The sequence below is a fragment of the Apodemus sylvaticus genome, chromosome 16 (genome assembly GCF_947179515.1).
Source record: "Apodemus sylvaticus chromosome 16, mApoSyl1.1, whole genome shotgun sequence".
Classification (NCBI taxonomy): Eukaryota; Metazoa; Chordata; class Mammalia; order Rodentia; family Muridae; genus Apodemus; species Apodemus sylvaticus.
The window spans coordinates 80,125,289-80,144,832 of record NC_067487.1 but is presented as its reverse complement, the minus strand read 5'-3'; the positions used below and the strand labels follow the sequence as shown (position 1 = coordinate 80,144,832).

At 41.8% G+C, this 19,544-nt stretch overlaps 1 protein-coding gene across 1 annotated transcript in view; it reads right to left on the bottom strand.

The window, feature by feature from the left end:
• Positions 1–19,544, bottom strand: part of Adgrv1 (adhesion G protein-coupled receptor V1) — a 535,393-nt gene that overhangs the window by 388,993 nt on the left and 126,856 nt on the right. The window contains exons 46-53 of the mRNA XM_052159654.1: positions 18,044–18,306; positions 14,897–15,072; positions 14,274–14,398; positions 11,332–11,489; positions 11,091–11,237; positions 10,293–10,400; positions 6,278–6,542; positions 5,513–5,635 (exon numbers count right to left, since the gene is read on the bottom strand). Of these exons, the coding sequence (XP_052015614.1) occupies positions 5,513–5,635; positions 6,278–6,542; positions 10,293–10,400; positions 11,091–11,237; positions 11,332–11,489; positions 14,274–14,398; positions 14,897–15,072; positions 18,044–18,306 (1,365 nt within the window). The remainder of the gene's footprint in view (positions 1–5,512; positions 5,636–6,277; positions 6,543–10,292; positions 10,401–11,090; positions 11,238–11,331; positions 11,490–14,273; positions 14,399–14,896; positions 15,073–18,043; positions 18,307–19,544) is intronic.

Below are 19,544 nucleotides of genomic sequence, written 5' to 3'. Positions count from 1 at the left end.
CAGCACCAGCCTTTGGCCACTGGGCCTTCTCACCCACACAAGCTTCTAATCTTAATATACAAGCACTAGTCTCTACAGCTGTCCTTAAATAGATTTAGAATTTCCTGTAGACTAAATATTTGTTGTTTTCAGCACTAAGTAGAAACAAAATGCTCATTTTCACTTAGCAAATTATTCAAGATCTTTAATTAATCCAAAGAAGATGAGCACACTTAATGAAGATGACACCTTGACTGCGCTTTGCAGAGCACTTGTGAGGTAGTCAGGACCTGTGACATCATTAACTCATGACAGCAGCATATATCTGCAGCCACACAGACTAGTGGCTTCACTACGACAGGGAACACTAAACGCTCTTCAGACACAAACGGAGTGGGGCTGGGGAACTGGAGAGAAAAACACACTCGTTCTAGTGCTGACTGACTCTCAGGAACAGAGGACTGTTACCAAAGGCTGAGGAGGTGTTAAAATGGCGCAGGCCTGGAAAGGCTGACACCAGCCCTCTAGTTTGTACCCCACAGGTTACAGTGGGGAAGCCAACATCTTGACTCTCACTCATCAAAACCTTCTCACCACTATTGTTTATTGCAAATGTATTAATTAGACTAACTAATTTAGGTACTGTTGCCTAGGTACTAAGACTTGCATAAAGGTAAAGATGGGAAAAATGATGATGATAGATTAGAATCTTTAAATGGCCAAATATTTTGCATAAAGCTATTTAAAATTACAGACATTCCAAAACCAATTTTAAAAGCTCCCCCGTAAAGCCATCTTAAAGCAGTCAGCAAGGAGAGTCTTTATCTGTGTGTCTCCATGTCTCTCTGTGACTGTCTCCCTTTCCTCCCTCTCTCCTTCCCTCCATCACCTTCCCACAAAGGGCATTATAAGATTTAGGATATACACCAAAATGCTTTAATTCCCCATTTAATTGGCTTACTAATCTTTGTTTGCCCCTCTCACCACCATTCATTCCCTCACTGCTTCTCTTTGGAGCACACCGGTTCTTCCTGGTTGTCTTCAGAAGGCGCATGCTCACGGCCACTGCCTGAGCTCTGTTTAGTTTGCACTCTGCTTAGAGCCCATCTCCAGCACAGCTCTTACCTCCTACCAGCCCATAACTCCTAATCCCGTGATTAGTGAAGAAAGCTTTGAAGGTATACCATAAACTAACTTAAATTCTCTTCATTGCTTTATTCAATTCTTTCATGAAAATTATCTGTTATAGCTATAATCCTATCTGTTACATATGTACATGCATACACACACACATACACACGCACACGTGCACGTCTCTTTCTCCTACTACATGTTACATTTTTGCATGACAGAGACTACATGTGATTTGAGCTGCGCTTGTTCCGACAGGTTTTGTCCTATAATTCAAGAATCTATTTACCATTAAAGGAGCCAAAAAGAAAGAAATGGCAAGTCTACATATCCTTGCAATATATGCCCTGTTCATGTTCCTTTTTCCATTTTCAGACATCAGTCATGGCACTAACCAAAGCATAGATAGGTGAACCCATGCCCCTGCTTCCAATTTAACATTTTTAATAAAATATTTGACTTATACATAATAAGAAATCCTTTGAACATTCTTCGACGCACGCTTTCAGCTTTCAGGAGTTTATAATAGCTATTCTGAGTAATTCCCTGCAGTCTTTTCATGTCTCTACAACTTCAAGTCACAGAAACAAAAGAAACAGAAAAACCTTACAATAGCCTCATCATAAACCCTCTGGCAGAATTTCTCCTGAATTCTTTTAGAAAGTGCACCTATTATTTAAAAAAAAAAATCTTTAAAAGGAATTCTGTAACTTCAATTATCAGCCCATCCACACAGTACACTTCTTCCTTAAAAACATTCATTAGGCAACTATTGTGAGCATCAGGAGGGGACCTGAGTCTGAGATAGTAGACCTGAGTCTGTCCATCGGAAAAACCAAGGGACGACAGAAGCAGAAACGAGCGGTCCCAATTAAAGGATAAGTCGGGGAAAGCTAACAAACAACCAAAGATACAGAATGTACTCAGTAAATCAACTGCTGAGTAAGAAGGCCAGGCTCCGTACACCATAGGAGAGCATCACAACGCATGCCCAAGTCCCTGAGCATCACAACCCATGCCCAAGTCCCTGAGCATCACAACGCATGCCCAAGTCCCTGAGCATCACAACGCATGCCCAAGTCCATGAGCATCACAACGCATGCCCAAGTCCCTGAGCATCACAACGCATGCGCAAGTCCCTGAGCATCACAACGCATGCCCAAGTCCCTGAGCATCACAACGCATGCCCAAGTCCCTGAGCATCACAACGCATGCCCAAGTCCCTGAGCATCACAACGCATGCCCAAGTCCCTGAGCAACACAACGCATGCCCAAGTCCCTGAGCAACACAACGCATGCCCAAGTCCCTGAGCCTCACAACGCATGCCCAAGTCCCTGAGCCTCACAACGCATGCCCAAGTCCCTGAGCATCACAACGCATGCCCAAGTCCCTGAGCATCACAACGCATGCCCAAGTCCCTGAGCCTCACAACGCATGCCCAAGTCCATGAGCATCACAACGCATGTCCAAGTCCCTGAGCATCACAACGCATGTCCATGTCCCTGAGCATCACAACGCATGCCCAAGTCCATGCGAGCAGGGAAGGGTTGGCTTCAAGACTCAGAGGAGAGTGAGACAAGTGTGGGGACTGGAAAGGCACACAGTGGAAATTAGAGTGCACAGGATGAACACAGAGCCAGGAGGAAGAGTCTGGGAAACAAAGGAAGCTCTGCAGGAGAACTTGACTTAAAACCAAAAACCAGAAGCCCACGGGGCAAAGCACACACTCAAGTTCAGAGGCTGAGGGAGATTAGTGAGGGACTTCCCTGCTGGAAGTCAATGCTGTGTTAGGATTCCACAGAGAAAGGACAACCAGAGTCTGTAGGTTTGGCTGATTCTGCTTGGCTCCCATCCTCTACTCTATTGCCTTAACTGTGCAAGCTTGCCTATCCCCAAGGATCAGAGTCTCTGAAAGCTAAACCTCTCACTTCCTCCTGGATCTGTGCCACAACTCTAACCACCTGGGATGCTAAACCTTTCCTTGCACTACAACCACCCAGTACCAAACTGCTTACTGCTATCAGTAGACACATTTCCCTACAGCCTTCCTCAATTTCAAACTAAGAGCCTTGACATTGCCAAGGTGTGAGCGATTGCCACCCACATTCGAATCGTCAGACATTCTCGTGAATGAAGAACTCACATGTCCCTGTCCACACATTTTCACATGTCTAAGGTCCCCCTAACAGCTCAGGACCTTCTCTTAGTTGGTCTAGGCAGCTGCAACACATTTCCTTCATGTTTCTTGCAAGCAAGGTGATGTTATTAAAGAAGGGCTTTGAGCAGCAAGAGCCTCTGAAATGCCTTTGAGAACTTCTCTACCTCAGTAATGTTCATGCCAAGACACCCAAAACACTTAGATAATCTGTGAGGTCAAAACTTTTTTACAGAGAAGCTATTTGGGCATTTCACTCCTGTATCATCAAGTTTCCTGTGTTTATGTGACTGGCTATATCGTTACAGACCAAATGCAGATGCAGACACAAGAACCCAGATGCTGAAAGATAACACTCTGTTCCTCTCCTACAGGTTAAGGCCCTTTATATGAAATATGAAGGACTGGAATATTTCAGAATTCAGAGGTTTTCAGATTTTGGAATACTTATATATGTCGTCAAAATGTATTAAGAGTTAGACACAATTATAATCACAAAGATTCACAGGAATGGTGGTGCGCACCTCTAATTCCAGCACTCCAGAGTCAGAGGCAGGCAGATCTCCGTGAATTTGAGGCCACACTGCTCTACAAAGTGAGTTCTAGCACAGCCAGGGCTACACAGAGAAACCCTGTCTCAAAGAAAGAAAACAACAGCAACATAAAGGACACATTCCATCTCATAGTATTACCAAGGGTAATAGCAGATGAATTTTGTATTGATTTTATCCTTACAATGAGGCATTGTGGGTATCATATTTCATTTGTGACATCCTTTCAGATTTCAGCTGTTCACATTAAGGATATTCAACCAGAGAATCTGAAAAGCTTGAACTCTTAAAAAAAAAGCCATGCTCCGTCCACAGACTCCAAGTCCCTGCGCGGTAACTCACGTCTGTAGACTTACACTTTATAGTGTGGCAGAAATAAGCTCTGCTCTCACCTCCACACACAGCTGTGACACAGGCTTGCCCACAGGTGCACATGTGTGTGTACACACATATAAAAACAAATAAACAAATCTTTAAATGAAAAAAAACCTGTGCAGTGGTGGTTGCCACAGCCCTACATTGCAGGAACTGGAAGGAGATTGATTAAAGAATAAGATCTTCAGTTGTTGATAAGTTCTGGAGAGCTCATTGTATAGGAAGGGAACTGTACAATCAACAATGAGTTGAAAGCAGGCTATGTCAGGAGAATAGATCTAGAGTTTCCATTACGTACAAAAAAGTGATAGGCTGTGTAGCTTAACGAAACAATGATTTCACATGTGCTTCAAAGCATCACATCATAGTTTTAAGGATATACAGTGCTTCTATGTCAGTCATAATTAATTATAGCTAGAAAAAAAACAAATTAAAGATGACCTAGAAATTATCTAATAATCCAGACATGAAATGAAAGCAATATTCTTCTCAGAAATGCTATTTAGAGAAATGTTTTTTAAAGAAACATTTTAAGAGGTGGCAGATGACTCCAGGGGTAGGAATGCTTGCTACAGAAAAGGACTTCAGCTCTGACCTCAGCATTCACTTAAAAGAGCCAGACAGTTACTGCACACAGCCCTGCAGTCCTGGAATCCACGCACTGTAGGAAGCAGAGAGATGGACGTCTGGGGCTTGTTGAGTTCCAGCCGAGCACCAGGCTCAGTGAGAGACTCTTTCTCAAGGAGAGTAACAGAACAGCACAGCACACACCCTCATTCAGCATGTGCACACACACACACAGGCACACACACACACACACACACACACAGAGGTAGGTACACACACCTGCACATGCAAGCTACATACACATTGCCTCTAGGTTTCTGTCGTGAGTTTCCCCCTTACCTTCCCTCAGTGAGAGAGTGTCAACTGGAGTTGTAAGGTGAAGTAAACCCTTCCCTGCTCAAGCTGCTTTCTCTTGGTGCTTTGTCACAGCAACAGACACCCTAACTTAGACAGGATGTAATGCCCTTGTGTGACCTCCATGGGGAACAAGGACACACGTGGCACTCATACATGCACACAGGCTAAACATGTGAAGCAAAACACACAAAGTAAAATTAACAAATCAGAAAGTATCAATTTTCTTGAAGCTCTTAGATTTCTGGATGGATTATTATTACAAAGTTCTGATGTGATAGCCCTATTAAAACACCCAGTCTCTGAGAACTTACCATTCTATCTAAACTCAGTGAGACCGGAATCAGTCTAGCTCCCCATACTGCATTTAAGACTGGCTAGCAGTAGAAATTCCCTTACCTATTCCAGAAGCTGGTGTGAAGGAATGGATTCTGTTAACAGCGGCAAAGTCCAGGGATTGGAAATATCTCAAAGATGACTGTCCCATCTCCCAAACAAAAATGTCGATTGTATTCTGATTTCCTGGATAAAAAATAAAAAGCAACAAGCTATACAAAGAAGATGACAAACACTGCACAACAGAGCTATAGGAAAATGTTAAATTCAAGGAAACTTTGCACAGAAAACATCTATTTTAACATTTCAACTTGGTAGGGAGCATAGCAATCACTTTTTGTTTTTATCACATGAACCACGCACACACACTAAGACACACGAGGAGACATATTCTATAACATGAAACACACACTCACCAAGCTACACACAAGAAAGACCAAGAATAAACTGTTTCTGGGCTGGAGACATGGCTCAGTGGTTAACAGTACTTGCTGTTTTCCCAGAGGATCTAGGTTCAATTCCCACTACTGGAGATTGACTATAAAATCATTATACACAGTTTCACATTACCTATCTACTGCTGTTCATTTTATAGCACTATAAGTTTAAACTGGTTCAGTCCAGCACAAAAATCACAGGTATAATGCTTTCTTTCTTTCTTTCTTTCTTTCTTTCTTTCTTTCTTTCTTTCTTTCTTTCAGTAAAATTTACTTCTAACTGGCATTACTCTAGGGATCATCAAAACAGAGAACATTTCACATAAAACATATAATGCTAGGTGGTTCAGGTAGTAACTATACATATATTACAAGTACTGCATCCACTCACCGAAAAAGGTATTTTTGGCAAAAAATAAGTAGACATCATCACCTGAAGACAAAGCCTCAACTTTTGTTATCCCACTGATGGACAGTTCTTGAAAGTTAATAAACTGACTACCAGACCACGTAAATAAAAGAGGGGTCCGTCTGATGTCAGCCTGTGAAATGGCTAAGAAGACAGAGCCTCCTCTGCTGAACAAGGCCAGGCCCAGCACTCCTCGGACAGGCAGTGTCTGATGCCAAGCAAAGTTGTTTCCATTCCATCTGAAGACCTGCAGGGGAAGTCCAAACAGAAGCTCCTTATGACCAGGAAGCAGGCAACTGTGTCAACGTAGCAGGGTCATACACCTCCACTCCTGCAGCCTAATGGTTAACTGAGTGAGGGTAGTGTCGGAATAGAAAAGTAATAAAATGATTTCCTCTCATTCTCTACTCTCTCCTCTTCTCTTCCCTCCCTCCTTCCTTCTCCCCTTGCCCCACTCCTTCTGCCTCTTCTCTCCCCTGTGTCTGTGAGGGTCTGTCTGTGTTTGTTTGTGATAAAGAGAAGTTATTTGAGATGAAAACCAGTATAAAATATGTGGAGAGGTAAACAAAGCAGAAAACCAAAAATTGAAAAGAACTGAACTGAATATAAAAATAAGATCCGCTTACGGGACTTTCGGGGAGTGGGGGGCTAGAAAAGGGGAAATCATTTGAAATGTAAATAAATTATATCGAATAAAAAAATTTAAAAAAAAAGAGTATATACATTGGATTGGATATGAAATTCAAAAAAAATAAAAATAAGATCCTTGCTGCTTCCACATCTTCACCAGCACCTCCAGCAACAGCACAGAGAGCCGTTTCTCTGAGGACAGCAGTCTTATTTTCTCTCCTCACAAACAACAATGCATACAGGTCTTCAGGGTAGACATCCAGAGTTAACCTTAGGGGGTATTCTATAATTTAGCTGGCTCATCCTACAACCTGCTCACTGCTATAAAGCATCGCAGTGCTTAGGCAAAGTTTAAACATCCAGCCAAGTATTAGGCTTGGGGCTACGGATACATCCAAGGCCCCATCAATCATCAAGAAGGGATAATTAAGCTATCAATAAGTAAAAAGACGGGCACACTGAGACAGTCCTGAACATGTCAGTTAAGGTGGTAGAGCACAGAATATGGATGTCCTGAGGAGGTCAAGATAGACATGCTGGCTCCAAAGACAGATTGTGTGTCTTGTTCTAGACAAAGATTAATCCAGCCTAAAACAACATGAAGGGAATGAGGAAAGGAAAAATAGAGCTGCCCCTTTCCCTGGGGCAATGGCATAACTTACAGTTCAGACATAAGTCTCTAAGATAGTAAAATATAAGTAAAAAAAGGTTCCAACAAAGCATTCTGCAGCAGGGAGCTAGAAAAATGAGGAAAAGATGGCAATGCTATGTAACATACAGATATTAAAGATGGGCAGTCTATAGTACAGACACAGTCTATTAAAAGTCTGTATAAAAATTTTATTTTTTTAAGTAATTGGAAGTTGCTGAAAAGTTTTAAAATGAAGAATAACACAAAGAAATGTTGTTTAAAAAGATAATTGCAGACACTCGACAGAGAATGGATCTGCAAAGGTGAGAGGATTGTAGAGATGGGCTGTGATGGTGTTCTAACTGACTCAGGGAGAAATGGTTGGGAAATGCCTTAGTGGAAGGCAAGATCTGGACAATGAGACTGTATTCCAAATAGTATTGAGCTATTTGAAAATGTACTTAATGAGACCAGATATAAAAGAATATAAAAGGATAATTAGGCAGAGGCTATCCCATAATTCCTCTTGAATAATTCTACTTGGGAGGGTATTTCCTGACATAAAAACAACAATGAGACCAGTCATGCGGAGGGAATTTAAGTTCAGGCCACGTTGTTATATATTACATGCTGAAAATATATGCGAGTGGACACGAAAATAAACAGACCCAGATATCTAGAACACAGAGGAAGGGCTTCGGCTGTGTCTTAGTCAGGGTTTCTATTCCTGCACAAACATCATGACCAAGAAGCAAGTTGGGGAGGAAAGGGTTTATTCAGCTTACACTTCTGCATTGCTGTTCATCACCAAAGGAAGTCAGGACTGGAATTCAAGCAGGTCAGGAAGCAGGAGCTGATGCAGAGGCCATGGAGGGATGTTTCTTACTGGCTTGCTTCCCCTGGCCTGCTCAGCCTGCTCTCTTATAGAACCCAAGAATATCAACCAGCCCAGGGATGGCCCACAAGGAGCCCTCTTTCCTTGATCACTAATTGAGAAAATACCCCACAGGTGGATCTCATGGAGGCACTTCACCAACTGAAACTCCTCTCTCTGTGATAACTCCAGCCTGTGTCAAGTTGACACACAAAACCAGCCAGTACAGGCTGTGATTTGAAGACACTGCCCTACAGCTTGGATGTCAACCCAAAGACTTATAAAATTATCCAGAGCAAGTACATAGAAAGAAAAATATAAATTAAAACTAAATTCTAAAAATCTTCAGGACAACTCAGTTTAGAAAGGAAGTGGGAACTGGCAGTAGTATCTGGGAAGGATTGGCAGAGAGTGGGAGAAGCAGAAGAAATGGAGGGAGGGATTGAGAGACGGGGGGTGGGGGGGATGTAAGAGGGAAGGGAGGAGAGGGAAGGGAAAGGGAGGGCAGGGATGATGGTGACAGGTGAGGGTAAAAGAGGAAGACACAGAACATTGATGTGTTCACGAGAAAAGATGTTTCAAGTCTGACCACCATACACAATCCCAGTGAGGATACACCAATCCCAGAAGACCGGACAACCCAGACTCCATTGGTGAAAAGCAGTATTGACTATGTTTCTTGATTTATGATTAGGGTTCTGGCAAAAGCACCTGCGTGAAGAGTTTATTTGGTTCACAGTTCCAGGGTACCGTCCATCCCAGGGGGGAACGCACAGCAGTGGGAGTCAGGGTAGCTGGTCAGCCTGCACTCCCTGCCCAGAGACAGGGGGATGAGGGAGATGGCTGCTCAGTCCACTTTCACCAGCCTACAGAAAGGTACCATGAGGTGGAGTGAAGAGAGGTTTCCCACCGCAAGTAACCTGAGCTAGATAATCGTCAGCGTCATAGTCAGCCATTAGCCTTATCTGTCAAGTTGAGGTGGATCTCAGCCCAAGTGAGGAGAGATTTCTTTATATGGGGGGAGGGGAGGAAAGGAGGGATGGAGGGAGGGAGAGAAGGAGGGAGAGAGAGGGAAGGAGCGAGAGGGAGGAAGAGAGAGGGTAGGAGGGAGGGAGGGCACCAGGAAGGGAGGGAGCCAGGGAGGAGAGGCTTTCTTTTTAAGCTGGGCAGTGAACATGGTGCTCACTGTCATAATCGCCAGTGTGGGGGGAACAGCGGCCTATGAAGGTGAGAAAGGCGTCAGTGTGAGGAGACAGGCTTCCACAGACAGGGCCCCACAGGGATGGCACCTGGAGTAAGGCTGGGCTTCAAAGGTTGTAAAAGTAGTGAGCTTCCTTCTGGAAGATTTCGTTCTTTATACAGCATCTTCTATTTTGATTAACCTTACAAATCTGAATTGCACTTAAGAATGTACAGAAAAAGGAAGACTTCTCTTACCAAAAATAACGCCAGGAGAGCCACTAGCTGAAAATAAAGAAGAAAGAAGCACGTACAGAAGCCTGAGAGACAAGCTTCAAGTACTACCTACCACAAGATGTAGTGTGCCAGAGAAGTGTGAAGTGTGGGCTAGGCAGTGCCAAGCGGGACCCTTCCCTGATACCATCTGTTGAGCTGCAAGTTTGCTCCATAGTGCTTTCTAACTCGATTAGCCCCAATCAGATGCTTGTGCTATGATTGGACTGGCTCTCTCTCATGAAGAAAAAGCTAATATTTTAACCCTAGTCTTCAAAAACTATGTCCAAGCAGTATCATTCCATACCACCACCATGAAATTATAGCATTTTATATATTCTATAAATGGGAATGAATTTTAATTAGCATGTTTTAGAAGGGAAGAAACTTTCACTTTAAGAGAATCACACCTGGGTTAACTCAGAATCATTTCTTTGACTTGCAATGATGAAATAGTCTTGACTATCTGAGGTGAAATGCCGTACTTGACAACTTCCTGAAATAACAATTGTCTGTACCTGCAAAAGACAGGGGATAAACCGGTTGTGTTACTCAGGGTTTCTGTTCCTACACAAACATCATGACCAAGAAGCAAGTTGGGGTTTATTCAGCTTACACTTCCACACTGCTGTTGATCACCAAAGGAAGTCAGGACTGGAACTCTAGCAGGTCAGGAAGCAGGAGCTGATGCAGAGGCCATGGAGGGATGTTCCTTACTGGCTTGCTTCCCCTGGCTTGCTCAGCCTGCTCTCTTATAGAGCCCAAGAGCACCAGCCCAAAGATGGCACCACCCACAAGGGGCCCTCCCCTTCTTAATCACTAATTGAGAAAATGCCCCACAGCTGGATCTCATGGAGGCACTTCCCCAACTGAAGCTCCTTTCTCTGTGATAACTCCAGCCCTTGTTAAGTTGACACACAAAACCAGCCAGGACACCAGTGAAGGTAGCTAGTGGTGGAAGCAGCTGATGTCACTAACAGCAGGTGTGAGACATAGCCTAACATTCGAAACTGTGTTTATTTTGTAGGCTATGCATTCCTAAGTATCAGTTGGAGACAAAAGTAGCCTTGAATTTAGATACTTGCTCCAATGTGTATCAAACTGCAAAAAAGTTCTTTTGTACTTTAACATAGAATATACAGCATCTTCCATTTTGATCTGAACTGTACTTAAGGGAAGAATCTACAGAAAAAGGAAGCATTTTTTACCAGGAATAATCTGAATCCAGAAGTGAGCATATACACAGTGTTAATGGAAGGCTTTTCTCCATTTCTTTCCCCATGAGTAATCACGAGATACGGGGAAGCACCAATATTAAAGGCCTCACAAGCTTTAGGACCTTCTACATTTAAGTCCTAGGAAACACAAATGATATTAGTAATTAACATTGCATCAAAGTTTTCACATAAATTTTATTTTGTGCATCTTAAAGCAAAGAAGGATGCTTACCCCAACTGGAACAAAAGTCCCTTGCCATCGATAAACAACTAATGAGGAATTTCTTAACATCACACCATAAACTGAATCTTCAACAGTAAAGAAGCACCAGTCCAATGCCGTCTTGTCAAAAAAGCTTTGAAATATGGAAAAGACAACATCCATTCCCCCTAAAATAATAAAATAAATATTTAGGTGAATATAGTTGCATCTGAACCTTCTCTCACTTGGCATTATTTAAAGAGTAAAGCTAGTGAGTGTGTTAGAAAGACAATGGTGGTAATGAGGAGGATGTGTGTGCATGTGTGTGCATATGTGTGCATGAGGGTAGGCGTGTGTTGTATGCAAAAGAGACTAGATACCTGGAAGCTTGAAAGCAGTAACTAAAAGTATTAATTTTTTCAAGTAGTATTATTTTGATATATATCCTACATCCTTTTCCAAGTGTATTCCAAACTAAAAGTGTAAGTGTATATTTTAGAAAGAAACATGCTAAAATTACTTCTATCATCTTCCATAGATTATCAAAAGACAGCTGACTTTTGAAAATTATAAATGTACCTAGACATGCTAATGGTATCATCACATTTTTAATGTCTACCCATCCAACAGTATTCGTTTCAGTTTTATAGACTTAAGATATCTATGCAGACTCACTTCAAATGGCTTACACATGGTCTAAATTCTGTATTTAAAAAAAACACTAAAAGGAAAAAAAAGAGCACTGGTTAATGAGGAATTCTTTTTTAATTAATTTCTGTTTTTTTTTTTTTAAGGTTCTATCATGTAGTGTCAGGATTATTTCCCAAAGTAAGTTACTTTTAAACCTTCAATAATTATCTGAACATGATAGACTAAGAATAACAAAACCTACAGCTTGTGTAAATTATTAAACAGAACATTTTAGTTCAAGAAGACACAATGTCAGTGCGCAGAGTTAGCATCCACTAGACACTTTCTTTCCTAAAACGAGAGATTACTTTTTTGTCTTGCAACCTTTCAAACAAGTTCCACAGCTTTGACATGAGGAGTCATAGTAAAAGTGGCATACAGATGACTCTTCAGTCCTGTTGCTCAGGAAGATGGGACTGTGGGTAGGACACTTGTCACCGAGGACTGCCCGTTCTCAGGGCCACTTCTGAGAGATGCAACGAGGGAGGTCTCAGTGGGAAATCAAGTCTCATCATATATGTGATGTGTGTATCCACATTCATAGTTCCCTTCTGTCTTCTGACATTATTGCTACTTCTGTTTCTCTCCCTAATATTTAGTCTTTCCTATTTCCAAGGCCTTCTCCATCCGCACTGATGCCAGTTCTAGTAACTCCTCACTACACAGATAGGAATTCTGAGTCCCAGCATTTTCCCTAGACCCTTATCTTCTAAGCCAGACTTTCAGAAATAGTTGCGTGTATTTAAAGTCTCTTTTCTTTTACCTCCACTCTGAGTATTAGTGAGTCTCTGTCCACTGTACAAACAGCCTTCACTGTAACAGCCATGCACCCCCCTCATTAGTAACTGTAATTGTTGTTTTTTGTAGGTTTTCATCTCATTGAACTCCCAGGGGCACACAGCCTCTCCTCGGTTCTAACTCTCTCTTGTGCCTGTGGTAATCTCACATTTTCCTGGCTTCTCAGGTCATTTTCTTTTCTTAGGTCATTCTCCTATCTCTAGCCATTCAATGTGAACATCTCCAAAGTACAGTGTGCACTTTCCCCATCTAACGGCGGTCTCTTTTCAGTCTCTCGGTTCTCACGAGTTTAACACAATGCAGTTCCTCAGCTGTAGAGTACCAGAAAGTCCCCATCCAATCTAGAGAAACGCCTCCTCAACTCGAACGCAGATGTCACATGTTCCAAATGACACCTAATCCACTCTCCGTCCTCGAATCATACTTCTTTGCTAATTTCTCTCTAAGATGGCAGCTTGAATTTCCCCTCGACTGTATAAACTAGAAACATGGAGTCTTCCACAGCATCTCCCTCACTGCCGCAGACAATCCATCCCTGGGTGTAACCTACCTAGCCTGCTGCCTTCTTCTGGTTCATCCTCTGCATCTTCTCCTTTCTTTTACCCAAAAAGTTCTTTACATGACACGCTGAACAATGACCATAAAGTACAAACATGGTCCTGACACACCATTCTTCTGTGTGTCCTCACCAATGAGAGGATTCTCCTGAAAGCTAGGACGGGCATGGCATCCAAGACATGGTTTTCAAGTTCTGTAATGCTCTGCCCTGACCTAACTACTCAAGGTAAATATTCTCTTACTTCTCTGTTCACTGTTCACTCTATATTTTCTCTTATATACCAGTTTATGACTCAAGTCTCCAGCCTTGACAGCGATTCACTGCTGCCTCCAGTTTCCTCCAGCGCAGTGCTTTGAATCCAATCCATTCATCGGCCTTAATGTAATCACCGATTCTCCTTAGAAATACCCACCTTCTTTTTCTTTTTTCTTTTCTTTTCTTTCTCTCTCTCTCTCTCTCTCTCTCTCTCTCTGTGTGTGTGTGTGTGTGTGTGTGTGTGTGTGTGTGTGTGTGTGACTGGATATGAGCCATGTATTTGGGCACCTATAGAGGCCAGAAGAGGGTGTCAGAGCTCCTGATCTAAAGTTCCAGGCAACTGTGAAGCCCCTGACTTGTGTGGTAGAACAGAATTGAGGCCCTCCGGAAGACAACCCAGCACTCACACCGTGGAGCCACCTCTTCAGCCCTCACTTACATTTACTACTTCCAATTTCCCCTAACGGATCATTGCCATTGGCAATGCAAACTTATTTTTTTTTTTAATTTCTTATAGTTACTTCTTGGAATGCCTAAATGCTAAGCTCTGTGAGCTGGGTTCCAAGTCTAATACGTGAATAATGCACAGTAAACACTGTGGATCCAACAACAGCACCAAGTGCCCGTCCTGCTGCTAATGCATCAGTTACGGGAAGAAAGCTGAACGTACTCATGCCAAAAGCTGTCTCAGATACTGTCTCCCACTGCACACTCACAGCCAAATCAAGGCCATTTGTACGTGACACATTGAGGTACACACTCCTGTTGGATTCTTCAACATCTATAGAGGTAGCACTGAAAGAAAAACAAATGGATTTTGAAAAGCAGAAGAGAATAATTTCTAAATATTTAAAATATATATTACACTGCCAGCATATTATTTTATATACTTGTAAACCTGTACACTCCAATGAGACCACAAATTTTATGCAGTGGACGACTACACTCTAGTATTCAAATATATTCAATTATGGAGAATTGTGAAATACAAAATACAAATGTGACACTCCAATAATGTTATCATCACCATAATTAAATATCTGTCACTTTACAATATATATCAAACAATATCACCACTCTAAGATCTCTCCATACAAAACTCAGATAACTCCTTAGAAATAGGTGAAGTAGGAGAGGTTTAGCCTATTAATAGTTAAGAAATAAAATATAGATATTTGTCAGCTCCCAGATATGTTAAAAATAACCAGATATTAATTTCTATCTACATCTTCTCAGTTCAAAAGTATTACACACTTTGTTTCAAAATGTTAATGCTTTATAAATAACCCATACCCATTTTCAACAGCAGAGATACTGAAGAGTCCCAAAGGAGCCTGGTTTTGCAAAATTGTTATCAAGGTCTGAACACGGGCGCCTAGTCTAGCACCTCCAGTTGGGTTAAACAGGGTGCAGACAAACTGTTCATCCATTTCTGGTTCCGTGTCTAATATGGTGGAGATGCGCAGTGCCTGAAACACAATGAAAGAATAAAGTTAATAGAATGTGGTCTCTTTTAAAAGACACATTTGGAGAGATTTACTATACATTTTCATAACATGTTTTGAAATAAGACTTCCATTTATTTATATTTGGCTCCCATCATGTAGTGACTACAATTGTTTCACCTTCCTACCTTAGGGATTTGCAACACTGTTATCTGCTGCCCTACAGTGTCTGAAAAGTAACAGTTGCCAGCATTTAAAAAATAACCCTGGGGCTGGAGAGATAGCTCAGCGGGTAAGAGCACTGACTGCTCTTCCAAAGGTTATGAGTTCAAATCCTAGCATCCACATGGTGGCTCACAACCATCCATAAAGAGATCTGACTCTCTCTTCTGGCATCTGAAGACAGCTACAGTGTACTTACATATAATAAATAAATAAATATTAAAAAAAATAACCCTAATTGGGGATGGAGAGATGGCCCCTCAGTTAAGAGTTCCTGCTGCTACAGGTATATACCAGGAAGCCCACAGAGGTCTGTAACCCAGTCCTAGGAGATAGGATGCTCTCTCCTGGCCTAGATGGGCACCTGCATTCATGTGAACAGACACATACAGACCAATGCACATGCATAATTTTAAAATAAAACACTTTTTTAAAGTTTTCAAAAAACATTGATTACCAGGTTAAATTCATGTGCTGATTTCTGTAACATTTTTATCCTATCTGCGATACATAATTTCCTTAACCTCATGTCTTCCGGAAATGACTGGCCAGAAGCAGTGGCAGGCAGAGTGGGTACAGACTAGAGCCAATCAAAATGCTGGTCAGGGTCAGCACCGGAATAAAAGGGCTGTGGCCTCAGCAACTGAATGCAGCACAGTGACAGGAAAATAAACCAGCTACTGACTGGTGCGACCATGTGCTCCAGCATGCCGAGGAAAAGGTGTCAACAGAAATGTGTAACTGCTCTGCGGCCCTGTCTATATAGAGCAAGACAGTCCTGGACTTTAAAAGTTGGAAAGTTGCTTTCTCTGGAAAGAGCAAAGGTCAAAAAGAGACGCCTCTCAATAGCAGCTATTTAGACATCTTCCTCTGCACGGCAGTCAGGGGTGCACATCCTATCTTTACAGTAATTTCCTATATGCGTAGGGACTGTGTACCTTACAACTTACATTTTAAAATTAAAGTGTGGGAGGAAGTTAGGTTAGCTCAAAATTTATTTAAATTTGTCCTAACAATTATTTTTTTAGTGCACATATCAAAGATCTTAAAAAATTTTTAAAAAGTTCAAGGAAAGTCAATATAAAATGTAATTTTAACACAAAAAAGACATAAAATATGGATAATATAATAGCAAATTCACAAAACACTTATGCTTTAAGCTTTTAAATCATTTCAAAATTGGAGTAAATCCTTAAGCAAATCAATTAAAGGTTTAGATTTTCAAGAATATAAAAACGTTGAGCTTGGAAACCATGCTGGAGTTCATACACGCATCAGGACTGGGGATGGAGGTGAGCTGTATCACGCTTGCAAGCGTTCCCAAGGTCCTGGGTCTAACCTACACCACAGAAAACAGACTTCCTCAATTATGCGGTGACCCCCCCCCCCACAGTTAAATCACTGCAAGTATACAGAGTTTAGAACTGTATTTGGCTGTAAAAGGCATAAGATGATGTAACCAAATATTTTTAACAATATCCTCACGATAAAGCTGAGGGGGTGGAGAGATGGCTCACATGGTTAAGGACACTCACTGGCTTCTCTTGCAGAGGACCCGGATTCAATCTCTACCCATGTGGGTGCTGAGTTCAGTTCAGCACCCACGTGGCACCTCACGACTACCTGTAACTCCATTTCCAAAGAACCCAACACCCCCCTTCTGACCTCCACAGGCACCAGACACATAGGTAGTACACACATATACAATCAAACATTCATATACATATAAATAAAATAAATCTAAAATAGAAATTTTTAATAAAATTGAGTACCAACCTCAAAAAAAGTTCTTATACAGAAAAGGAAGGTTGGAAGGCGTGTTTTATTTTATTTTATTTTATTTTTTAGTGGACTGCATTCATAACTAATCTCAAATCCAGCATTTTCTCCTCTAAGCTACTCCTGCTCGTTTGTTTATCTGAAATATGGCAGACAAGAATGAAAGTCCAAGAATGAAAGTTTCTTTTGGTGCTGGGCAGTGGTGGCGCATGCTGTAATCCCAGCACTTGGGAGGCTGAGGCAGGTGGATTTCTGAGTTCCAGGCCAGCGTGGTCTACAGAGTGAGTTACAGGCCAGCCAGGGCTACACAGAGAAACCCTGTCTTGAGAAACCGGAAAAAAAAAAAGAAGAAGAAGAAAAAGAAAGGAAGGAAGGAAGGAAGGAAGGAAGGAAGGAAGGAAGGAAGGAAGGAAGGAAGAAAGAAAGAAAGAAAGAAAGAAAGAAAGAAAGAAAGAAAGAAAGAAAGAAAGAAAGAAAGAAAGAAAGAAAGAAAGAAAGTAAGTTTCTTTTTGCTTATGTTCTTACAGACAATATACAGGCAAAAAATGCCATTTAAATGATTTTAAAAAATTTTTTTTAGATTTATTTATTTATTCTATGTGTGCTCTATTTGTCCGTAGACCAGCATGCCAGAAGAGGGCATCAGATCACAGTGAGCCAGCATGTGGTTGCTGGGAATTGAACTCAGGACCTCTAAGCCAGTGCTCTTAACTGCTGAGCCATCTCTCCAGTCCCTGATTTTAAATGTTTAAATGCTAGTTACACATTCTAACTCTTGCATATTCCTCTACCATATTAACAGGCAGTTTCCCAGGCTGCCATCTGTGTACACGTCTTAACTCTGAAATGCTTGCCACACTCTCTCTGTCTCTCTCCTTTAAGGTTTTTTGCTTTAAATTTTGAGAACCGACGGGGCACACTTCTGAGGGAAAAATGTTTAAATACTGAAAATAACCTTGTGTTCTTATTAAAAGTATTAAAGATTCAACTATACCTTGGATCGAACGCCTTCCTCTAGAACAATAAAGCCTTTGGAAGGAACCAGGTCCTTGGATTCAGTTGAAGAATTGAGTTCTGTCACAACAAACTGAACCGCCACCGTTCCAAACAGACCTTGGGCTGGCTCTCGAACAATGAGCAACACTGCTACACTCTCCTGCACGTAGAGAGATGTCGGTTCCCTGAGGAAGATGTGCCCACTGTTGTTAAATGACAGGACTCCAGGGCCATCATCATTGGCAAGGACAGTAATCAAAGCTGTTAAAACAAGAACAACAACTGAAGAATGAATGTTACAAATCCTAGCGAGGACGCACGCACTGACGGTGGAGTCTGTGTTAACATAGTTCTCACCACAGTCCACGAGGGAGAATCTTTCACTATCCCCACCTTGTGCCAGATTATACATAGGTATTTATAGAAGTTACAAAGCTGGAAGGGACCAGAACCGAGGCACAAGCCAGGAAGTCAGCCTCAAGATCTTTATTCTTGTGATCATCTACATATTCATTTATTTGTAGGGAAAGCACACGTCGTAGTGTGTGTGTGTGCAGTGTGTGTGTGTGTGCAGTGTGTGTGTATGTGTGTGTGTGCACTATGTCTGTATGTGTGTATGTGGAAGAGGACAACCTGTGGAAACCCACCATGGAAATCGCAGGGGTCAAACTCGGATCGTCAGGTTTGGTGGCAAACACCTTTACCTGCTGAGCCGTCCTGCCAGCCAAGACTGATGATGACTTAAGCACCATCTTATCTTTACAGATCAGCTGTCACTGACTGAAAATACAACAGCAAAAGAATCGTTCACAGTGGACAACTGATACAGACATTGATGTGAAATATAAGACAGATGGACACAAAATGCTGACTGAGGCCACCTTGCCTCCCCTTTGATCCACTCTCACGTCCCTTTACGTAGTTCATGTTTGAATAGTAGAGTCTCTCTTGGTCTCTCCCTCCCTCCCCTTCCTCCTTCCCCCTTCCTCCCTCCCCCTTCCTCCCTCCCTTCCTTTCCTTCCCTCCCTCTCTTCTCCCTCCCTCCCAGCCTGTCTCTCTGGACTACATCAACCTGTGACAGAGCTAGTAGGCAAGGCTGTGAGGAATTCTCTTAAGCAATGACTAACGTGCAGTGGTCACAGCCAAGAAAGCCACAGAGAGCAAGTTAGGAAACAGCGTGCTTCCTGACATCTTCATTTTCGTGAGCATAGACTTTAAGCTAACATAAACCCTATCCTCCCCAAAGGGCTTTAATCATGGTGTTTATGACGGAAGCAAAAGTCAAGCTACGACATAGATAAAAATAAATTTTATATTGAAAATCAATAGCTAATAAAAGCCCATCTTTAAACTTTACTCTTCAGAAACTTATATTCTTGCCTTATATTTTATCATTATCAATAAATAATTTCCTATGTTAAAAGTAACCACATACAAATCAAAATTAAGCAAATTTCGGGAAAAGATGGTAAAATACATTGTTTTGGAGGAAGCAAATC